Source organism: Alosa alosa, chromosome 10 (assembly GCF_017589495.1).
Source record: "Alosa alosa isolate M-15738 ecotype Scorff River chromosome 10, AALO_Geno_1.1, whole genome shotgun sequence".
NCBI classification, from domain to species: Eukaryota; Metazoa; Chordata; class Actinopteri; order Clupeiformes; family Clupeidae; genus Alosa; species Alosa alosa.
This window is the reverse complement of record NC_063198.1, coordinates 28,752,379-28,771,161: the sequence shown is the minus strand read 5'-3', so window position 1 is coordinate 28,771,161 and position 18,783 is coordinate 28,752,379. Positions and strand designations below refer to the sequence as shown.

The window sequence follows — 18,783 nt, the reverse complement described above, 5'->3', positions numbered from 1 at the left end:
AACAATATGGTCAATGCAGCCTCTCCCTTTCCTAAATCCTGCCTGCTCCTTCTGTAACATATTGTCCACTGCGGTTTTCATTCGGTTTAGCAATATTTTGCAGAATACTTTGCTTGGAATTGAGAGTAGCATTATTACTCTCCAGATGTTACAGGTGGTTAGATCCCCTTTCTTGGATATTGATGATGGGTCCTTCCTGCCATGTGCTTACGATGGTCTCTCCTCGCCATATCTTCTTGAAGAATGGATGCAGAATGTTGGTCGCAATGGTTGGATCTGTTTTAGCTCTGATAATTGGTCATTTCCTGGAGCCTTGTTGTTCTTTACATTTTTGAGGCCCTGAGTCATGCCTTAATATAAAATCAATAATATTAATGTACAGCATTGTCTCAATTGTATAAATCAAAACTGGGAGCCAATAACGATTTAGTTATTTGCTGTCAAAATGACACTGATCTTGGCACTACCAGCAGAAGACAAACTCTCTAAGAATGTCGGTTTATCTTCAGAAAGAGTTCCTTTGATCTTTTATGACCCTCAGCTGGAAATAAGTCTCTTCTGACAAACAGAACAACACATATCACCCTTAAAATCAATCACAAGCCCAGCTATAAAATGAGATGTTTTTGTGAGCATGAATGTTCAAATGCTTTGTTCTTATTCTTAAGGCCAGAACATAAGAGGTAAAAATAGCAACATTTGTAATTATATGAGCAACTTTGTGTGGGGAAGAGTGATACGAGTGTTCTTTTTTGGTGTGTGGGAAAAATAAACATTTATGTTGGTTTCATATGTGAGATGTTTTTTTTTGTTTTTTTTTGTCTCTATTGCAGTGTCTGTGTGTGTGTGTCTTCCAGTCTCATTTTGGCATCAGCTAAATACGAAAAACAAAACATCTGAGGGATTTCACAGTGCAGGTTTTTTTTTTGTCACATAACACAATCAAAAAGGCTGTTCACAAGATATCATCATTTATTTACATCTGTAAAGATCTCTTGCAGTCTTGAAAGTGCAAGCTAAGGAGTCTGCACAAGTAATTAAAAATAACCGTCGTCATCTATTTCGATTTGCATATAAATAAAACAACAGATACAGGAAAAACACAAAAAGAAAACAGAGATGGAGGAGAGAGTGGGAGGAGGACAGACATAACTGTACAAAATGTCAGTCCTCACATCAGGTACACATTTGCAAAAAAGTTAGAAACGTTGAAAAACACTCTTGGGAGTAGTGTTTGTGTGTGTGTGTGTGTGTGTGTGTTTTGCCTGTGGAATTCTAACATCCCAGGCAGCATATATATGAAGCGAACCCCCCCACCCACCTCCCAACCAACCCATTACTCAACATGTATTTATTTTTCTGCGTGATGTCAGGGCAAATTGTTTCGTGCTGCTCCCCCAACCCCAGTGCTCCCTCTCCCCCTGCCCACCTCAAGTGATGGCCTGCCTGCCTGCCTGCCTCTCCCCCTGCCCACCTCAATTGATGGGTGGCCTGCCTGCCTGCCTGTCTGCCTGTCTGTCTAATGGCTAATGTTGAATCTGACGGCACCCCTGTGTTCTCGATGTCCTCCTGCAGAGTTTGTGGTAGTAGAAGGGTTTCCAGCGGTCCATCTAGTCCAGGTTCCCTGCTGGCTAAACACAAGAGAAAGGAAGACAGTATTAAGACATGAAGAGAAGTGGGGGGACAACAGGGGGACGTGTTCTTGTGGAAACACAGAGAAATGTGCTGGACAACTGTCAGTCTTCACATGTGGTTTTGTTTTCATTTAATCGTTTATAAAGGTGAACAACTAAAATATATTTTTACCCTTTCTCTCAGGATGAAGAGGTAAAAGGAGAGGTAAAAAAATAACCCAGTCACACTTTCAGACGTAAATCCTAAACTCTGTCAATCTGCAATGGGAGTGTATGAGATTGTGAATCAAAGCATATGTCAAATTGCACTAACAGAATAATAGCCTGACAGTTTGGGAGGATTGCCATGATATGTGGGCAGCATCTGTGCACTCAGAGCTGTCATGCAAATGAAATCATTGAGGTAACACACCTAACATACACACATGTACACACTAAGGCAGGGGTCCCCAACCTTTTATGTACCATGGACCTGTTCGATTCCCATTTTTTTTTCACGGACCGGTGGGGAGGTAGTGGGTTGGGGGTTCGATGTTCCATATGTGTTGTGCATGCATTATTTGAAAAGAACTAGCTCCAGTTATGTATGAACAGTGAAGGTAACGAACTCTAAAAATGTGAAAAACGTGAACTTGAAGAAGTAAAAATTTAACAATAGGCCTATGAACTATGAAAATTGAACAACTTGAAGCTACATCTATCAAGTGTGAACATGCTTAACAAAATATGGGAACAAAACATGGGAACTAATGGGAACGTGCATTACGAATATAATCAGTGGGAGCCCTGTGCTTGTTTCCCTACAACAAGAAGGTTCCATCTGGAGGTGATGGAAGACAGTGACACTCACAGTGTGTTTGAAATGTCCAGTCGATTGCGCAATTTGGTCTTAGTTGCAGTCATTGCAGAAAACCCGGTCTCGCATAGATACGTGGTGGAAAATGGTAGCAACGTTTTCAGCGCTTTTACGGCTATCTCGGGATATTCTGCTTTGGTTTTGATCCAAAAACCCGCCAGAGAGGTTTCCTCATACACACTCTTAAGACCACCGTCATTTGCAATTTCGATCAACTGCTCTTCCTCCTGCGCTGACAAGGTAGGACTATTCTGGATATTGACAAATGGGTTGCGGACCCGCTCATTGGTTTGCCGTGGATCTTTGGAGGATGGAAAGTAGCCTAACGCTCAAACTCATCTGAAAGCGCAACAAGGTGATCGCACACCAGCTGCGAGAGAAAGGGCCCTGCCTCAGTCTCTCCCAAAACCCCCACTACTGTTTGGAACATATCAAATACACCCCGTTCCCATTCGTCCCCACAAATCAAGCTTGGCTTTAAATACAGCGACTTTATCTGCCAGTTTAAAGACAGTCGTCATTCTCCCCTGGAGTGACAGGCAACCTGAATATGCCACACAGGTAAGCGAGTTTTGACACCCAGTCCTCATCACTAAAATGTGCAGCTAACGGTGACTTTTTTTCTGTAAGAAATCTCTGCAGCGGCTCTCGCAACTCAAACACTCTGGCCAGTTGCTTGTTTTTTGTTGCTCATTATAGCAGTTTAGCTAACTTCGTGTGACACTACCGTTCGCCAAGAACTGATCAAGTGAAGTGAGCTGACCTGAGGCTGCGCAGCGCTGAAAGTTAAGTGTTGAAGGCGGGACAGACAGACGTAAGAAAATAGACCTTGCAAAATGCAAACATGCGTGCAATCAAACAACTGCATATAGGCCTATGCCATGTAAAAACGTGACATTATTGCGAATTAAATTTAGTTTAGTTTGCATGCATTTTTTTTAAAACTCATGTCGTAGGCTACGGTCACTACCTCTTTTGTGAGTGTTAAAAAAAGATTATTTCATTGCTTATGTTACCAAGCAAGAGTATTGGACAGATCCAGCAGACCAGCTTTACCTCTGTTGATCCAGAAAACCATACATTAAACACATCAGACTAAAGTACAACAGCCTGACCCTCCGACCCCTATCAGGAACAGGGATGAAAAGCATCTTGAGTGCAGAAAGCACATTCTGTGTCTTTCTCTATTAGATAGATAGAGATAGATACTTTATTCATCCCGAGGGGAATTTTAATTTGATTGTACAAAACCTGTAGCTGATCCTGTAATCAATGCATGTCACCACCAACCCAATTATAATTGGAGGCAGTTGTAAATGAAAGAAATCACAAATTGAAACAAAATTTACATTATGTAGCTGTCGAATTTCCGGAAAAGACAAAAAAATCAGATCCCTTATTATTTTCCACATTTTATCATGTTTCAGACTCAAAATTCACTTTTTTTCCTCATCAATTGACATGCAATATTCCACAAATAAGACCTCTGGCGCATCCTACGTCTATCAGTGGTCCTTGAGATGCTTCTAAAACTTGACTGTAGTTCACCCTTGCCTAAGTAAATTCATTAGACATGATTAGGAGAGTTACACTCCTGTCTATATAAGGTCTCACTTTGATGGTATACTGAATGTCAGAGAGAAAACCAATTATTTGAGATTGAGGTATCTGTCTGAGAGACAGATCTGGGGAAGGATACAAGAACATTTCCTACAGCATTGGAAGAGCAGTCACCTCTTCTTCTTGCATTGGCAGTTTCACGCGGGTCATCATTGCCCTTGGACTTTTTCAGCTGGTTGGAAATTGGACTAATTTTAACATGATTATTATTATTTTATTTATTTATTTTCAATTTGCTGTGTTGTCTGTCTTGTATGTCTTAGTGTCACGGGAACGCTGGTGACTACGCCGCTCCGTCCAGCATCTTTTGTGTTTGTTATTTTTTAAATATTTTTGCCATGTGGTGTCAACGCTGGCGACTATGCCGCTCCGTCTGGCATTTTTTGTCTTATTGTCTTTTGTTTTTTGTCAATGTCTTGTATATGGAGCGCTTTGGGTTGCGCTTTAGCTATACTAAATAAAACTGACTTGACTTGGCTTGACTTGACCCCCATTAATCTCAAATGCAAGAGATTTGTAATGACTAACAGCCGGGAATCGGGAATTAAGGGCCTTGACAGACAACTTAGAACTCAGTGGTCACTATGAGAGTTTCTTCGTGGAGATTAACCTTAGTGGGACAATCATCAGCATAGCACTCCACCAATCAGACAGAGTGGCTTTGGGACAATTACGTGAAAGTCTGGAGAGTCTGAACTTGAACCCAATAAAGCATCTCTGGAAAGATCTGAAAATGGCTGTACACTGAGACTAATCACTGAAGGATTCTGCCAAGAGGAATAGAAGAAACTTCCAAATGAAAAGAGTGCCAAACTTGGATCAAGGATCATTCCCAAGAAGACTTGAGTGTGGCATTGCTGCCAAAGGAACTTTAACCAAGTATTTAGTGAAAAATCTGAGTACTTATGTAAATGTATATGGAATATTGCAGTATTGCATCTTTAATAAATTAACAAAACATTACAAAAAACATGTTTCTCATCTGCTTAGTTGCTTAGTGCACAACATTCCCAGTTAGTCTCCCAAAAATGGACATGCATAAGTAGGAAAAATGCAATGGGCCTGGTGGAGCAGCGCTAACATCACTGCTTGAAAGTCATTTGACCCGGACTGGATTCCTGATTCGCCTGCTAAATACTCATCAACCCGTCACTGTGTGCCCCACCAACATGCAGAATGCTTCTTAAGGAACGTGCAAGTCCTTGTGCACATTATGCCACATTTTTTAAAAGACACAGGTTGTGAAGAAATAATTCCTAATACGAGCAATAAGATGTCAATACAGTTTCTGGGCCAGAACGCTTTTGCGCACTTCAGGCGTATTTGTTCGCAATGTGCGTGTGAAAACATGTTGAGGTATGTACAAAAAGGCCGCTGAGGTAAAAGCGCCTGTCGTGGGAGCTGAGAATGGCAAATTTAGCTTTTCTAACTTTCACTTTCACGTTATCCACTTAAACTTTCCTCCTTACTAGATTTGACCAATCTTCCATAGCCTACGTGCACATGTAGTTAGAACTACTGCTGTTCATTATCTTACTGCTTGTTGACATCTTATCATGTGTTGTATTATTTCATGGTTGCTAAACTTCATTCAACTGCTCTTGTGATTGAAGTATACCGTTCAGTTGTGAATGTTCGCAAATTGCGGTAGGGGCGGAGAAAGGCGCTCATTATACGATGAACTGCAGGTTTGATAACTACCACGTAAACTTGAAGAATCACAGTATGTGCTTTCTGCGGATTGACCATGGCGCTGATAATGCTACGTTTGCAAATGTATGTACATCTGGCCCCCTGTGTTCCTATCTGCTTGCAATACTGGACTGGGACTGGATAGTTGAACAATCAAAGAGGTTGTGTATATTTGAGATAACAATCTTATCTCTTATTAAAACTTTTTTCCCCTCAGTAAAGGTGGCTATTTGGTGCAATCCGGGTGATTAGCCATGGCAAGTGGTCTGAATAAAACTGGCCAGTTCCACAAACAACCCAAGGGATCAGGGAGGAATGAGAAACAGACTCTGTGACACCGAGTGCTTGTTTGTCTTGAGAGACCCCTTTATCCTTATTGCCCTGGGAGGCTCACGGGCGGCTGAAAGCAGATCTCTGTGTCTTAAAAGCAGATTAGACCCTGATCTCCCTAGCTTTCACTCATTTTCATAAACTCTAGGTGTGACGGTCAGATTTGACACATTTTCTGCAGTGCCTAGGAAGTTTGATTGCAGAGGAGATGAGAGAGGGAGAATAAATTAGACAAGCAGAGACATGAGCCAAACTGGCAAGGCCATTTGCTACATAGTCTCTGTATCTAAATCCTGAAAATAGGCCTAATATTTGGTATTTTACTTTTGAACTTGACAATTGATTTACTTTTATTCTTAAAGCAGTGTTTTATTAAATCCAAAAGAATTCTAGTGTAGCCCTATATGATAAAATGTGTAAAACACCTATGTATACTGATAAATAAAACATTAATCTGCCATGGTTACACACTTAGCCACAACTTTTCAAAAGGGCAAATCATTTATCTCCTTGCAAAGTTCTAAAACTTCAATGCGTTTAGAAAGGCATTTATTAGTTTGATTCTTGGAAAGTCTCTTCCCCCAAAAAGCCACATACACACACTCAGACACAGACACACACACACACACGTCATCTGAGCTATTGTGACGTGGAAACTTGCCTTTTATTGCAGGATGGATTCCATTTCTGATAAATGGTTTTCCTGTTGGCAGACATAGACGTATGTTTTAGCATTGGACAGAATTCACTTTACATGACATGTACATTACAGAGGCAGGCCATGTGAGCGTTTCGCTGCTGGCTCTCCACCCCTCTTGCTGCCTGACTGCAGTTCAACCCTCTCGGCTCCCTCACCATGTCGTCGTCACACTCGTCCTGTGTCCCCTCCTCTCCTTCCTCCACCTCGCTGGCCTGGTTGTCGTCTACGAGCTCTTCCGCTTCTGAACCCGAGTCATCCTGAGAGACCTCACTCTTGCAGTCCTCCTTCCTCAGTTCTACAAATGCACACACACAAACACACACACACACACACACACACACACACACACACACACCAACAAGAACACATGTATAAACAATACATTCAATCATCTTTGCCACAGATGTACAAACATACAATCAAACATTTATCTCATTTATCTCTCTGGACTTAGAGTCATTATGCAGAAACTGGACATTTTATGTCTCTCCAAAACCACAAGCTCCTACAGTTCTGGAGAAATAATACAATCAGACAAGTGGAACCTGATCCTGTGTCTGAAATGTTCTTTTCGCTAATACATATGACTTACATCCAGCTTAGAGTGACATATCAATTATATTCAAGCAGGCCCTAAACACAAGAGAAATGATAAATAGACATGTTCTTTCCACGGTCTAATGCTGTATCTCACAATAGTAGTGAAAGTGAAACTAAATTCAAGTCAAGTCTAAATTCATCTGCTCCAAAATGTAGTTGGTTCTTCCTTTTTTCATGAATATCAGGCTGGCTGTTTTTGCATGATGCTGCTTACAGACAGATAAAAAGACAGAAAACATAATCTCCTTTGTAGGTGGAGGCAATAAACCACCACAACAACAATAACCACCATAAGAAAAACCACCAGAACAATAGTAACCACCATAAGTACAGTAGAACCTTAGCCAATGAGAGGATATTAGTGGCTGTGATGGCAGAGTGGGAATCAAAATCAGAGCTCCAGAGTGAGGGGATTGGAGGTTAGTTCCAAGGTAGCTATAAGCCTGGCTGGTCCCTAGTAACATTGATGCAAGTACACATGCAGGTGAGTTTGCATTGATGCACTGAAGTATACTCAACAACTGTGCGCTGTTAGCCTGCATAACACCAGACTGTATCTGAGATCTCCACTGAGATTGAGAGTGGGTCTGAAAGGGCTTCACTGACTTACGACTTCCAAGGGCGTAACCAGCAGTGAAATTAAACTAAAATTGGTGCATTAAACTTTAAATGCAGTTATTTACTCAATTCCAAAGAAAATACATGTCCATAATCTGCTTAACCCTGTCGCCATCAGCACAGCCATTGGTTGTGTTGAATGCACGGCTCTATCTGTCATCATATAAAGCCCGCCCCCGTGCCAGATAAGTGATTGTAATTGGATCCTGCTTATTTGGAAACGGGTGTCTATGCCTCCATTTCCAGGCGGACCTGTAAAGCAAATTCAAATTTGCTAACAGGTTAAGGTTCACAGAGGCTAGTGCTCTATGGAATCCACTGAGAAGCGCATGAATAAGTTATAACCCTGGTCCAGTACTACCACTTCTTCTATTTCCAATCATCTGTGTCAATAATGAGATCAGTTTCACTTTCCTGTCAGTGGATTAACTGTGAAAGTTGGAGTGTTGCCAGACAGGCCTGTCTCTGGGATATTTAAGCAGGAAGCCCCAGGAGGCTGTAGCTTGTTAGGCACAACGCAAACCAACTGCCTCACAGGCCTTGTTGTTTTTTTTTTAAAAAACATTTACTCCATGTACCTGGCAAGATTTTACAAAATAAAAGCATAATAACAAGAAACTGATTTTTTTCATAGATAATCATTCTTCGGCTAAGAAATATCTCTTCTATCAGAATGGTTGCCAAGCAATGTCGAGACGCACTAACAGCAACGTTTGTATCAATCCGCGGCACAGTTATATAGAATGAAGTGCAGTCAACATGAAGGGTTGCGTTGGGTTTTACAATGGCATCAAACGTGGTGATAGTCATAGCGAGACAGGATTGAGACCGGAACCTTCCTTCTTGTCTTTTGACTGCTCCTAGCGAGGGAGATTGACTTTAGCTGTGAAAGAGCTCTGCTCCAATGAAACAAGACACTAGACAATGTGGCCAAAATAAAGAGAAGAAAAGGGAATTGTTTGGTATGTACTAAATGGTACCAAGGTCATTCGAGTTCTTCTTTGGTCATTCTATGAAACGGGTGCCTTTTCCACTATAACATTTTTAAACATCAAAAGTAAACTTCTTTTCAAATTATCCACAGCGTGATATGATAACCCTCCAAAAATGTTTTGCTTACCTCAGGCATATATATTTTTTCCACATTGAAATATAATGGATTGAAAATATAATAAATGTTGCGGGGTGATACATTTCATGATAAAAAGGCTCTAGCTATCCAATAACTGTCAAGTTATTACAGTAACTTAACATACAGTACATGCCTTCAATTAGAAATGTAATTTTCTTAGCAATGATAGTGTTAAAACTGTGATGAAAAACAGTTATTCCTGTCTTTGGGTGATTGAGTGCGGTTGGATTAATCTTGATGGACAAAACAAAATCATTTCAAGTAACAGTATGCTATTTACAAACAAGTAAATGTGACGGGGTGGTAAGTCAAAACAAGGGACACAAAAAAAACATAAATTATTTACTGAAGAACATGATTTTATTATAAATAAATATGTCTAATGTCACTAGGAAAATATATTTAATTCATTTACATGGTGATATTTTAGATGTAAATGTTATGTTGGTCAACCCGGACACATGGAAATGGCCATGCACTTGTGAAAAAATAGAGTAATACTCTTTAAGAACATGTTCTTGTACATCATGTTTACAACACCCTTGCATTATTAGCTGTAGGCTTCAGAAACATACCTTGGCTCTAGTTTGTGCCTTACGCATCTCATCACATGTTGTGGACGCAAATGGCATCCGTTTCATAGAATGACCCACCAACATTAATGAATCTCCCAGGTGCTGATCTCTTTCCCTGGTAGGTTTTTGCCTAACGTCGTAAACACCAGTTATGACATCCTCTAAATAATGTTCAGATTTCATGCCACATCATACACTTCCAATATTACACACCACCCTGTATTTCTCCAAGAGTACACGGTTGTGAGGATTTAAATCTAATAATCAGGTGATGAGAGGATGCCATTTAGCAAGTGGTTATGCTGGCAGAGCTTAAATAGCTTTGCTTCCACTAAACAAATGTGACAACTCTCTGCATGGCTCTGAGGAGACCCATTGCTCAACGACATCAACTCCACATCCAGCACTCACATTCCACCCCGGGAAGCACACCACGGGGACCAATCTCATGGAGGAGTAGAGAGCCGAGTCTTGCCGCCGCCAAGCCAAATTATTGAAACCTGGAACACGTGTAAGAGCAGCTCACAAATCATGGCTGGCCCCGGATGGCCTCTGCCGGGAATGGATCCTGTGGAACACTAGTGAAGTGAACACTGCAGCTATACGAAATGTTCCTTGACATTTTAAGTTGTAAGCACTCAGACTGAAAGACCAGAGCAACTATCTCTGAGGGACTAGCACAGGTCCTCGTGTGTGTGCTCAAATTAGACACATCTTATTTGTTGCATGTGAAGAAGGAGTTGTACTGGCTTAAAGGGATATTCCACCATTTGGGGAAATACACTCGTTTTCCACCTCCCCTTGAGTTAAACAATTGAGTTTTACCTTTCCCCAGTTCATCCAGCCGTTCTCTGAGTCTGACAGTAACACTTTTAGCTCCAGCTCATGGAATCAGATTAGACCGTTAGCTTATAGCAGAGATGTATTTCCCCAAATGGTTGAATATCGCTTTAAAGGCTTTGTGATGAGTGGTCTTGCCTGGTCTTAAAATAATAATAAAATAAAAAAACCCTCATGGGTCCCCTGCGTCCGATTGTTACCGAGACAAGACTGAAACTGCGTACAAGTGGTCAGCAGACCGGTGGTGTGTGTGTCAGAGGTGAACGAGTTCACAGCATGATGTAGTGTGTGAGCTGTCCCAGCAGCAGCTGTGTGTCTGTGGGAGTTGCCTCTTCATCAGCCACCTCTCTCTGTGTGTGGGGCCATGGCCGTCGTAGCCCCTTGAGTTGGCCGTGAGGCCCCTTTGAAAATCAGAGGTTTATAGGCCACGGTGGCCTTGGTGCCCCCTTCTTTCAATATTCTGCTTTGCGTCCTACTAATAGCGATTTTTATTTAGCCTGTGGCCTGTCAAAATTATCTTAGCATTCACAGCGCAAATTAATTTAGTCTTTTACGCAGTGGAGAAAGTGACATCGCAAGAAAGAAAGTGCGTCCAAATTCACCCATTCTCAGTTGAACTACTCATGAAGCCAATTCATCACACAGACATCCCAAGTATCACATGAAAGAGCTTTTTCTCAGCTTTTAAACGATGTTAGTCAATAATTGCTGTGTTGAATGGTTCGCGAGAAAAGTAAATAATATAATTCAATTTAATCATACATTCTACTGAAGGTTTTGCTTCCCATGATCTCCCTACCCATTTATCTCGGTGGAATACTTTACGAACCCTTCTTTTAACACATGACAAACCATATATCAGAATAAACAGGAGACCTTACCAAACATAAAGGTGTAAAGCAGTCCCCTGTACAGTTAGCCGTTCCAGAGTAATACAGTTTTGAATTTGCAGTAAAGTTCGACATACATGGATGTCTCCAAATTTGGGCTTTAAGTTTTACAATGTGTTTAAATTGTTCCACATGATTGGACGGGCCAAATACAAAATAAATGTTACAAATATTGCCTAGATATTGGTAAATCAGAGGACAGCTGACTAAGAGTTTGTGAAAGTAGCCTTAATGACAAAATGCTAAGCATGCATCTAGGCTATTTGAGTTTCTTAAAGCTGAGCTGTGCTTACATTGTTCAATACATGATTTCATAACAGGCCAAATATAAAATAAATGTTATATATAGCCTAGATATCTGTAAATATTAGATGATCAGATGATTTACAGTTCTATGTAATATGTCATGTTTCATGTTTTTTAAATGTTTCATACAGTGATGCTGCAGTGAATGGGCTAAATACAACTTTTATCATTTTTATAGCCTACTACTGTATAGTTAACTTTGGCCTTGGTGCCCTGACATGTGGCCTTTGGGCCCCCCACCAAATATGCCCAACTGAAGGCCAAGTGGCCTTGCCCCCAGAATGGTGAAATTCCAAGCCTGGCTCAGACAGACTGAACCGGGACCAGTGCGTGAGACCAGTGAGTATCGGAGTGTCTGAGTATTGCACGTGTGTCGAGGCCGCTGAGGTAGCCACTGAGCTGGATCTGGCCCTCTGTCTCCTCTCTTGGCACACGCTGTGACTCGGACTCTGGGAGACTATGCCCTCTGCTGGGCGCGTGCGCTGAGGAGGGTGGGGACGGACGGAGCGTGAGAGCTAGGGACACGGTGGAGGGCTGAGGGAAGGGAGGGTGGAGGAGCAATAGGTGGTGGTTCAGGTGGATGTAGGTTAAAGTGGATGCTGTGGGGATGATATGTTCCTGGGGAAAAGTAGAGAGCATGCTTTGAACCACTGCACAGGAATGCAGAAGAACACTTTAGAGGACTCCATTCTGTGTAAGTTTAGGTGTAAATGTCACCACTGTGTGTGTGTGTGTGTGTGTGTGTGTGTGTGTGTGTGTGTGTGTTTGTGTGTGTGTGACTGTTAGTGTGTGGTGTAGTGCATTGTGAAAGACAGAGAGTGAATGCTACCTGTGCTTGTGTATTTGTCCTCTGTGATTTCTTCCAGTCGGCCAAGCAGAGCATCAATGTTGGACTTGATCTGTGTGAGCTCGGACTTGATGGCCTGCAGCTCATTGGATTTCACTGCTGAAAGGCCATAAGATCATGCACACACACACACACACACACACACACACACACACACACACACACACACACACACACACACACACACACACACACACACACAGGGATAGAGTTCATTCACAACATCATTTACTGATATCAAGATTATTCCTGTGTAGGTGTACCACATTTATATGCAACTACCTAACTATGAGCATGTTTTCCATCTATTTCTTTCAAAGGTTTAATTTTCTTAGAGCCTTGTTAAGTTTGTTTCTTCCATTTAAAAGTTTAAGAGCCTTTTCTTCCCAGTAGTATCTCAGCCTATGTTCAGGGAATGAGGGGAGGATGAGGGTGTTTATCCTTTGTTTCAGCGAAGCACCTTGAGACAATGTTAATGGTGTTGTACAGGTGGAACAGGGAGTTGCAATTGAATTATATTGAGTATATGACAACCCCGTTACATAGGGCATTGAACTGTCTACAAGAGTAATCGATCAAAATGCAGCAGAGTGAATCAACAAAGGAATAAGAGTACAACTGAATAGGAAATGATCAATAGCCCAGAGAAGAGCAGGAGAGAGGAGGGGGGGAGTAGAGAAGAGAGGAGAGGAGGAGAGAACGTATGCCTCTGTTTAATGGAGAAGAGAGCGGGAGTAAGGAGGGAAATGGAAGAGTTGAAGAGAAGAGAAGCTTAAACTCATAATGGAAAAGAGAAAAGAAGAATAGAGAAGAGAAGCTTAAACTTATAATGGAAAAGAGAAAAGAAGAATAGAGAAGAGAGAAGAGAACTTACATCTTAAGAAAAGATGAGAAGAGAGGAGAGAAGAGAAGAGAGGAAATGAGAAGAGAAGAGAACTTACATCTCTGTTTAATGGAATACAGAAAAGAAGAGAACAGAAGAGAGGACAAGACAAGAGAAAAGAGGGGAAGAGAAGAGAAAGGAATAGAGGAGAAGAGAAAGGAAGAGAGGAGAAGATAAGACAGGGGAAGAGAAGAGAAGATAAGAGAAGGGAAGTGATGGGAAAGGACTTACGTCTCTGTTTAATGGAAGTACCGGGCAGCACGGAGGACCTGGCCAGTAGTTTGACAGGTAGAGCCTTGACCCTGCGCACCAGAGGTATGGCCACACGAGGGCGCTTGACAGGCACCACTCTGGGCACCGGGGAGACTCGACCTCGATATTCAAATAGCCTGCAGAGGGAAGAGAGGAAAATAAGACGCACGGGTTCTGTTTACACTTGTTTACACTGTTTACACATGGACTCTGTTTACACTTGGGAGCATAGTACATCTAATCCACAATCTGATTGAAAGCATGTTCACCTAATATACTGGGCACATCATGACACACAGACACACAGACACAGACACACACACACACACACACACACACACAGACACACAGACACAGACACACACACACACACATTGTAGGTCTGTGATAATTGTGTATGAGTCATGAACAAATTGATATTTAATAGTTTGTAGAATGTAGTTTGCAGATTCCTTCAGTAGCTTATCCAAATCAAACTCAAATACTTGGCCACTGAAATGCATTGAAGCACGTATGATACTCTGTGAGAAATGATGAATGGACACAGTATTTGGAAGTAATCTACATTGAAAACCGAATCCAAGACCTTGCTTCCCTCTCAAGTTTTTGAATGCTTTTGCAGTGTGTAGCCTAGTCTCACATGCGTGCATAAAAATGGTCTATTTATAATAGTTCCTGTCATCTAACACTATGCTATAAAATACCAGGCTAAGGTCTGCTGTTTCCTGTCCATGCAATGGGGAATACCACATGCACAAACTCACATTAAACACACTCATTTATTCATTTAAAGCACCCCTAAAGTGTTTACCTTAAAATAATGTTTCCAAAATCATTCATAACAGGGCGAATGACATTTCTGCTGCACTCTGAGCAGGGTTGCATCTCTTGTAATAAGACTAAACAAGTCTGGCTAGCGGGTGGGAACACTAAATCCCTCACACCACTAATAGGCCTGTAGATGATTAGCCAGAGAGTGCTACAAACAATGAGAATAAATGTCTGATTGTGGAAAGTTGCAGATTCCTCAATTTATGCTGGTCAGCCAAGTTGTCCGAGTGCCGGTGGGTTAACTAAGGTTGCAAACAATGACTACCAAACCACAACAAATGTCTGATTGTGAATATGTACTTCATTTCCATGGCAATATGTTTCGAATACCCAACCTTTTTATTCCAGCTGTTAAAAGTGAAATGCAAGTAACATCGACACCCAGCAACGGACACAATCAATCTCAGCAGATGTAACAAAGGCACATGAATGGCACTGTACAAATATTTACAAAGGTAACAGACAATTGGGCTCAACCCGAGAGGAATTCATCTCTAGTATTGCGTTAAACTAGCCCACATGTAATATAATTTAAATAACTTAATAACATCCCAGGTAAAAAAGTAATATACGTGCATTTTGAATGGGAGTCGTAAGGGCAGAACTATTTTGATACATGATGATTTTGATTCATGCATCAAAATAGTAGGCTAGTGCCCCGACTCCCATTTAAAATGCCATTTGACCCGAAAACGACAATACGGTTGTATTGAAACCAAAGGAATCTAAGGTAATCAAATGCAGAAAACAGGGTGGTTGCACTGATATCGGTGCCAAGGTGCACAACGCTTTAACGAAAGACTACCTGGCCAGGTCTACCCATACCAGGATGGCAAACAGATGGTGTCAAGTACCAATTTGACCCATAAAAAGTAAATGTGAAATAGGTACAGATAATCTGTATTAATCTCATCATTGCCAATGGATTTCTGTGTAAAATATTGTTTATCTTGTAAAATGTTGTCCATCTTCTTTCTGTTCACAGACAACAGAGACAAATTCTCTAATACCAAGGTCAATGTATTTGACTGCCGTCCAGCCCTGGGTTGCCACCGAAAACTTTATGAAGATGGTGTGCTAGTAAGGGAAGCTAGCTACCACAGCTTTTGCCACCACATCTCAGTGTTGGGAGGGAAGTTCACTCACTGTACAACTCTACCAGCTGTACCTTTCCTCCTCAGCCATGATCCGTAACCACCATGGTTTTCTTTCTGGGCCAGAAAACTTTGCAAACAAATAAGCAATAAATGCTTTACGTAAATCATGCATTACAAATTTAGCCATGTTAGACTGTTAAGTTGTTGGCTTGTAGGCTGGGTGTCCAGTAAACAATTTCAAGCTTAGAGGGCAAATTCTCTCACCTAGGAGGGTAAACAACTTTTGTTTTTCATAAAATCTGCATTTTGAATTGATGGTCTACCAATGAGGCTGTAGAGTATCGCAACACAATAGTGGCAAAAAGAACTTGCGCGATAAAACATGCATTCGGGTGTATTATATTATATATTATTTCTACAAGGATACAGGGAAGTTTATTGTCACATGCATATAGTTACTGGATGTAAGAAATGCAGTGAAATTATGTCTGGTGTCAGCCTATTTGTGCATTTATGGGGGGCGGGGGGGGGAGTAAAAAGTGTAGTAGAAGAGGGGTTTAGTAGATTAAGTGGCAAGGGCTGCATAAGAAAGGTGGGGGAGGATTGGGATTGGGGGGCACCAACAAGGAGCACCCAAGAGCAAATGTAGATATTAAATGTGTGCGCACAAATTCTCTCTGCGCGTGCGCACTCAGAGAAAACTGCTCCCCATGGAAGAAAATGCTGTGAGCGAGGAGGAATCTGACCAGCGCTCCAAACAGCCACTCGAAAAATTACTCAGCTCTCTCAAAGTTGATTTCTGCTCACAGGAAGTGAATTTCTGCACTCGTGGGTCTCTACTTGGGGGCGGGAACCAGGTTCACTGGTCAGATTCCTCCTCGCTCGCAGTATTTTTTTCCTCACTCAGGGAGCAGTTTCCTCTGAGTCCGCGTGCGCACAGAGAATTTGCGCGCTCCCATTTAATATCTATGCGCGTGAAATAATATAATACGCCCAAATGCATGTTTAATCGTGTGAGTGCTTTGTGGCTCTATTGTGTCACCATAGTATGCCTACAATGACAAATTTACCACATCCAACTTGAAAAGATATGCTCAAGAGATCCATTTCAGAAAAATGTGGTAACACTTTATAATAACTACACACAATTAATCATTTATTAAGCCTTTGTTACTTATTAGTTAATAGTTTGTTCATCATTAGTTATTTCTTGTTCATACATAATTTCTCATCAGTAAAGCATTTGTTCACACAGTTATAAATGGTTTGTTCATAGTAAATAAGCCTATCAAAAAATATGTTTGTAAGTACATGATTTATACTTAATAAGTAATGAAACAACCACCTATAAATGAAATCATTTTCCTATTATAAACCAGTTGCAAACTATTACAAAATGCTTTGTTCATCATTTGTAAAGCATTGTTCCTATGTTAATTCTCATAAATAAAGTATTTGTACACACAGTTATAGATGGTTTGTTCATAGTAAATAAGACTATATCTAAAATAAGTTTATGAATTATGGTTAATACTTAATAAATTATGCAATAGTATTTTGTTGATGAAGTAATATTTCCATTATTTATTTTTCCCATATTTGTTTAATCCGTCCCTGCTCATATCTATATTATATTTTTGAATTGACTGTTGTAATATCACTGGGCAGAGGTAGTGTAGTGGATAGGGAGCTGGGTTAACATGCAGTAACCCATAAAGTTGGGGGTTCAAGCCCCAGCGTCCACCAATGTGGCCTTGCCCTTTAATTTCATTGACATGTGTAAGTCGCTTTGAGTGAAAGTGTCTGCTAAATGAATAAATGCAAGTGTAAACTTTATAACTCATTTGAAAATGTGTTGCAAGGCATAGAAAGTCCTCACTTAAGCTCACAAAATAGCATTAACTAATCACTTGTAACTCCTGAGTTAATCATGAATTAGTATTAGGAAGTGGTTTATAAAATATGTATCCTCACCCTAACTAATTATTAGTGCATGTGTATGTAACAACTGTTAAATAATGGAAATATTACTTCATCAAAAACATATTATTGCATCATTTATTAAGTATTAACAATAATGTATAAACATATTTTAGATATAGGCTTATTTACTATAACCATTTATAACTGTGTGAACAAATGCTTTACTGATGATAAATTATGTATGAACAATAAATTACTAATGATGAACAAACCATTAACTAATAAGTAACAAAGGCTTAATAAATGATGAATTGTGTGTAGTTATTATAAAGTGTTACCAAAAATGTTTTACTTTTGTTATGGATGAATGTTATGTTTTGTTTTCATTCATGTCAATAAAATGTTTTTCTCATAATCAAAGTGTAATTTGTCATGTAACAGAATAGGTAGGAGAGTACTAATGGTACAATTTTAAATCACACTATTATACTTACATTGCATGCCTTTATAATGCTTAAAGTATCTTAAGACTATACTTTTATTAACATAACTGCAAACTTTCAAACCACTTATTGTAGTCAGGAAGTACATTTGAAGTTCATTTAAAATATTACAGAAGCATGCCAAATGAATAGAAATGAGGATGATAAGAGTGTATTCAAAACACACTTCTACACTATTATTAGTTATACTGCAATGCCTTTTATGTACATTTCCAATACACTTGGGATGTTAGAAAATTGTACTGCGACTGTGTTCCGAATGCTAATGAATCTCTTTGTATAATGTACTTAAGAACACTTAAAGTTTGAAAAAAGTTGTTCCATTTTAGAATACAATTTACACTTGAAGTGTAGTCAAATAGATTTTAAGCTGAACTTAATACATAATTGAATACACTTAACTACACTTGGATTTGACGAAAAAAGTACGAACTGTACTTAGTACACTTTTAAAAAAGTATATTTTTAATAGATTTTTTTTCACCTGGCATAGGAGAGCAGTGTGAGAAATTGCACATCTCAATTACACATTCCACAGAAGAAGCACATCACAAACTCATCTCTGACAGCATATTCATTCCAGAACGGCGAGATAGATCCATAAAAGAACACAAGAAATGGAGGCCCTGGAAAATCTCCCAAGCCTTTAAAGGT

The 18,783-nt window shown here is 40.3% G+C and overlaps 1 protein-coding gene across 4 annotated transcripts in view; it reads right to left on the bottom strand.

Annotated features, from left to right (window-relative positions):
* Positions 1–956: 956 nt before the first annotated feature.
* The window catches only part of raly (RALY heterogeneous nuclear ribonucleoprotein), a 97,888-nt gene continuing 80,061 nt past the window's right edge, over positions 957–18,783 (bottom strand). For 2 of the 4 annotated variants that reach the window (XM_048255800.1, XM_048255801.1), the window contains 5 exons: positions 13,755–13,912; positions 12,623–12,739; positions 6,988–7,127; positions 6,794–6,835; positions 957–1,631 (listed from right to left, as the gene is read on the bottom strand). In XM_048255800.1, coding sequence (XP_048111757.1) covers positions 6,797–6,835; positions 6,988–7,127; positions 12,623–12,739; positions 13,755–13,912 — 454 coding nt within the window. In that variant the 3' untranslated portion in view covers positions 957–1,631; positions 6,794–6,796. The remainder of the gene's footprint in view (positions 1,632–6,793; positions 6,836–6,987; positions 7,128–12,622; positions 12,740–13,754; positions 13,913–18,783) is intronic. The other 2 variants (XM_048255802.1, XM_048255803.1) reach the window with 2 other exon arrangements.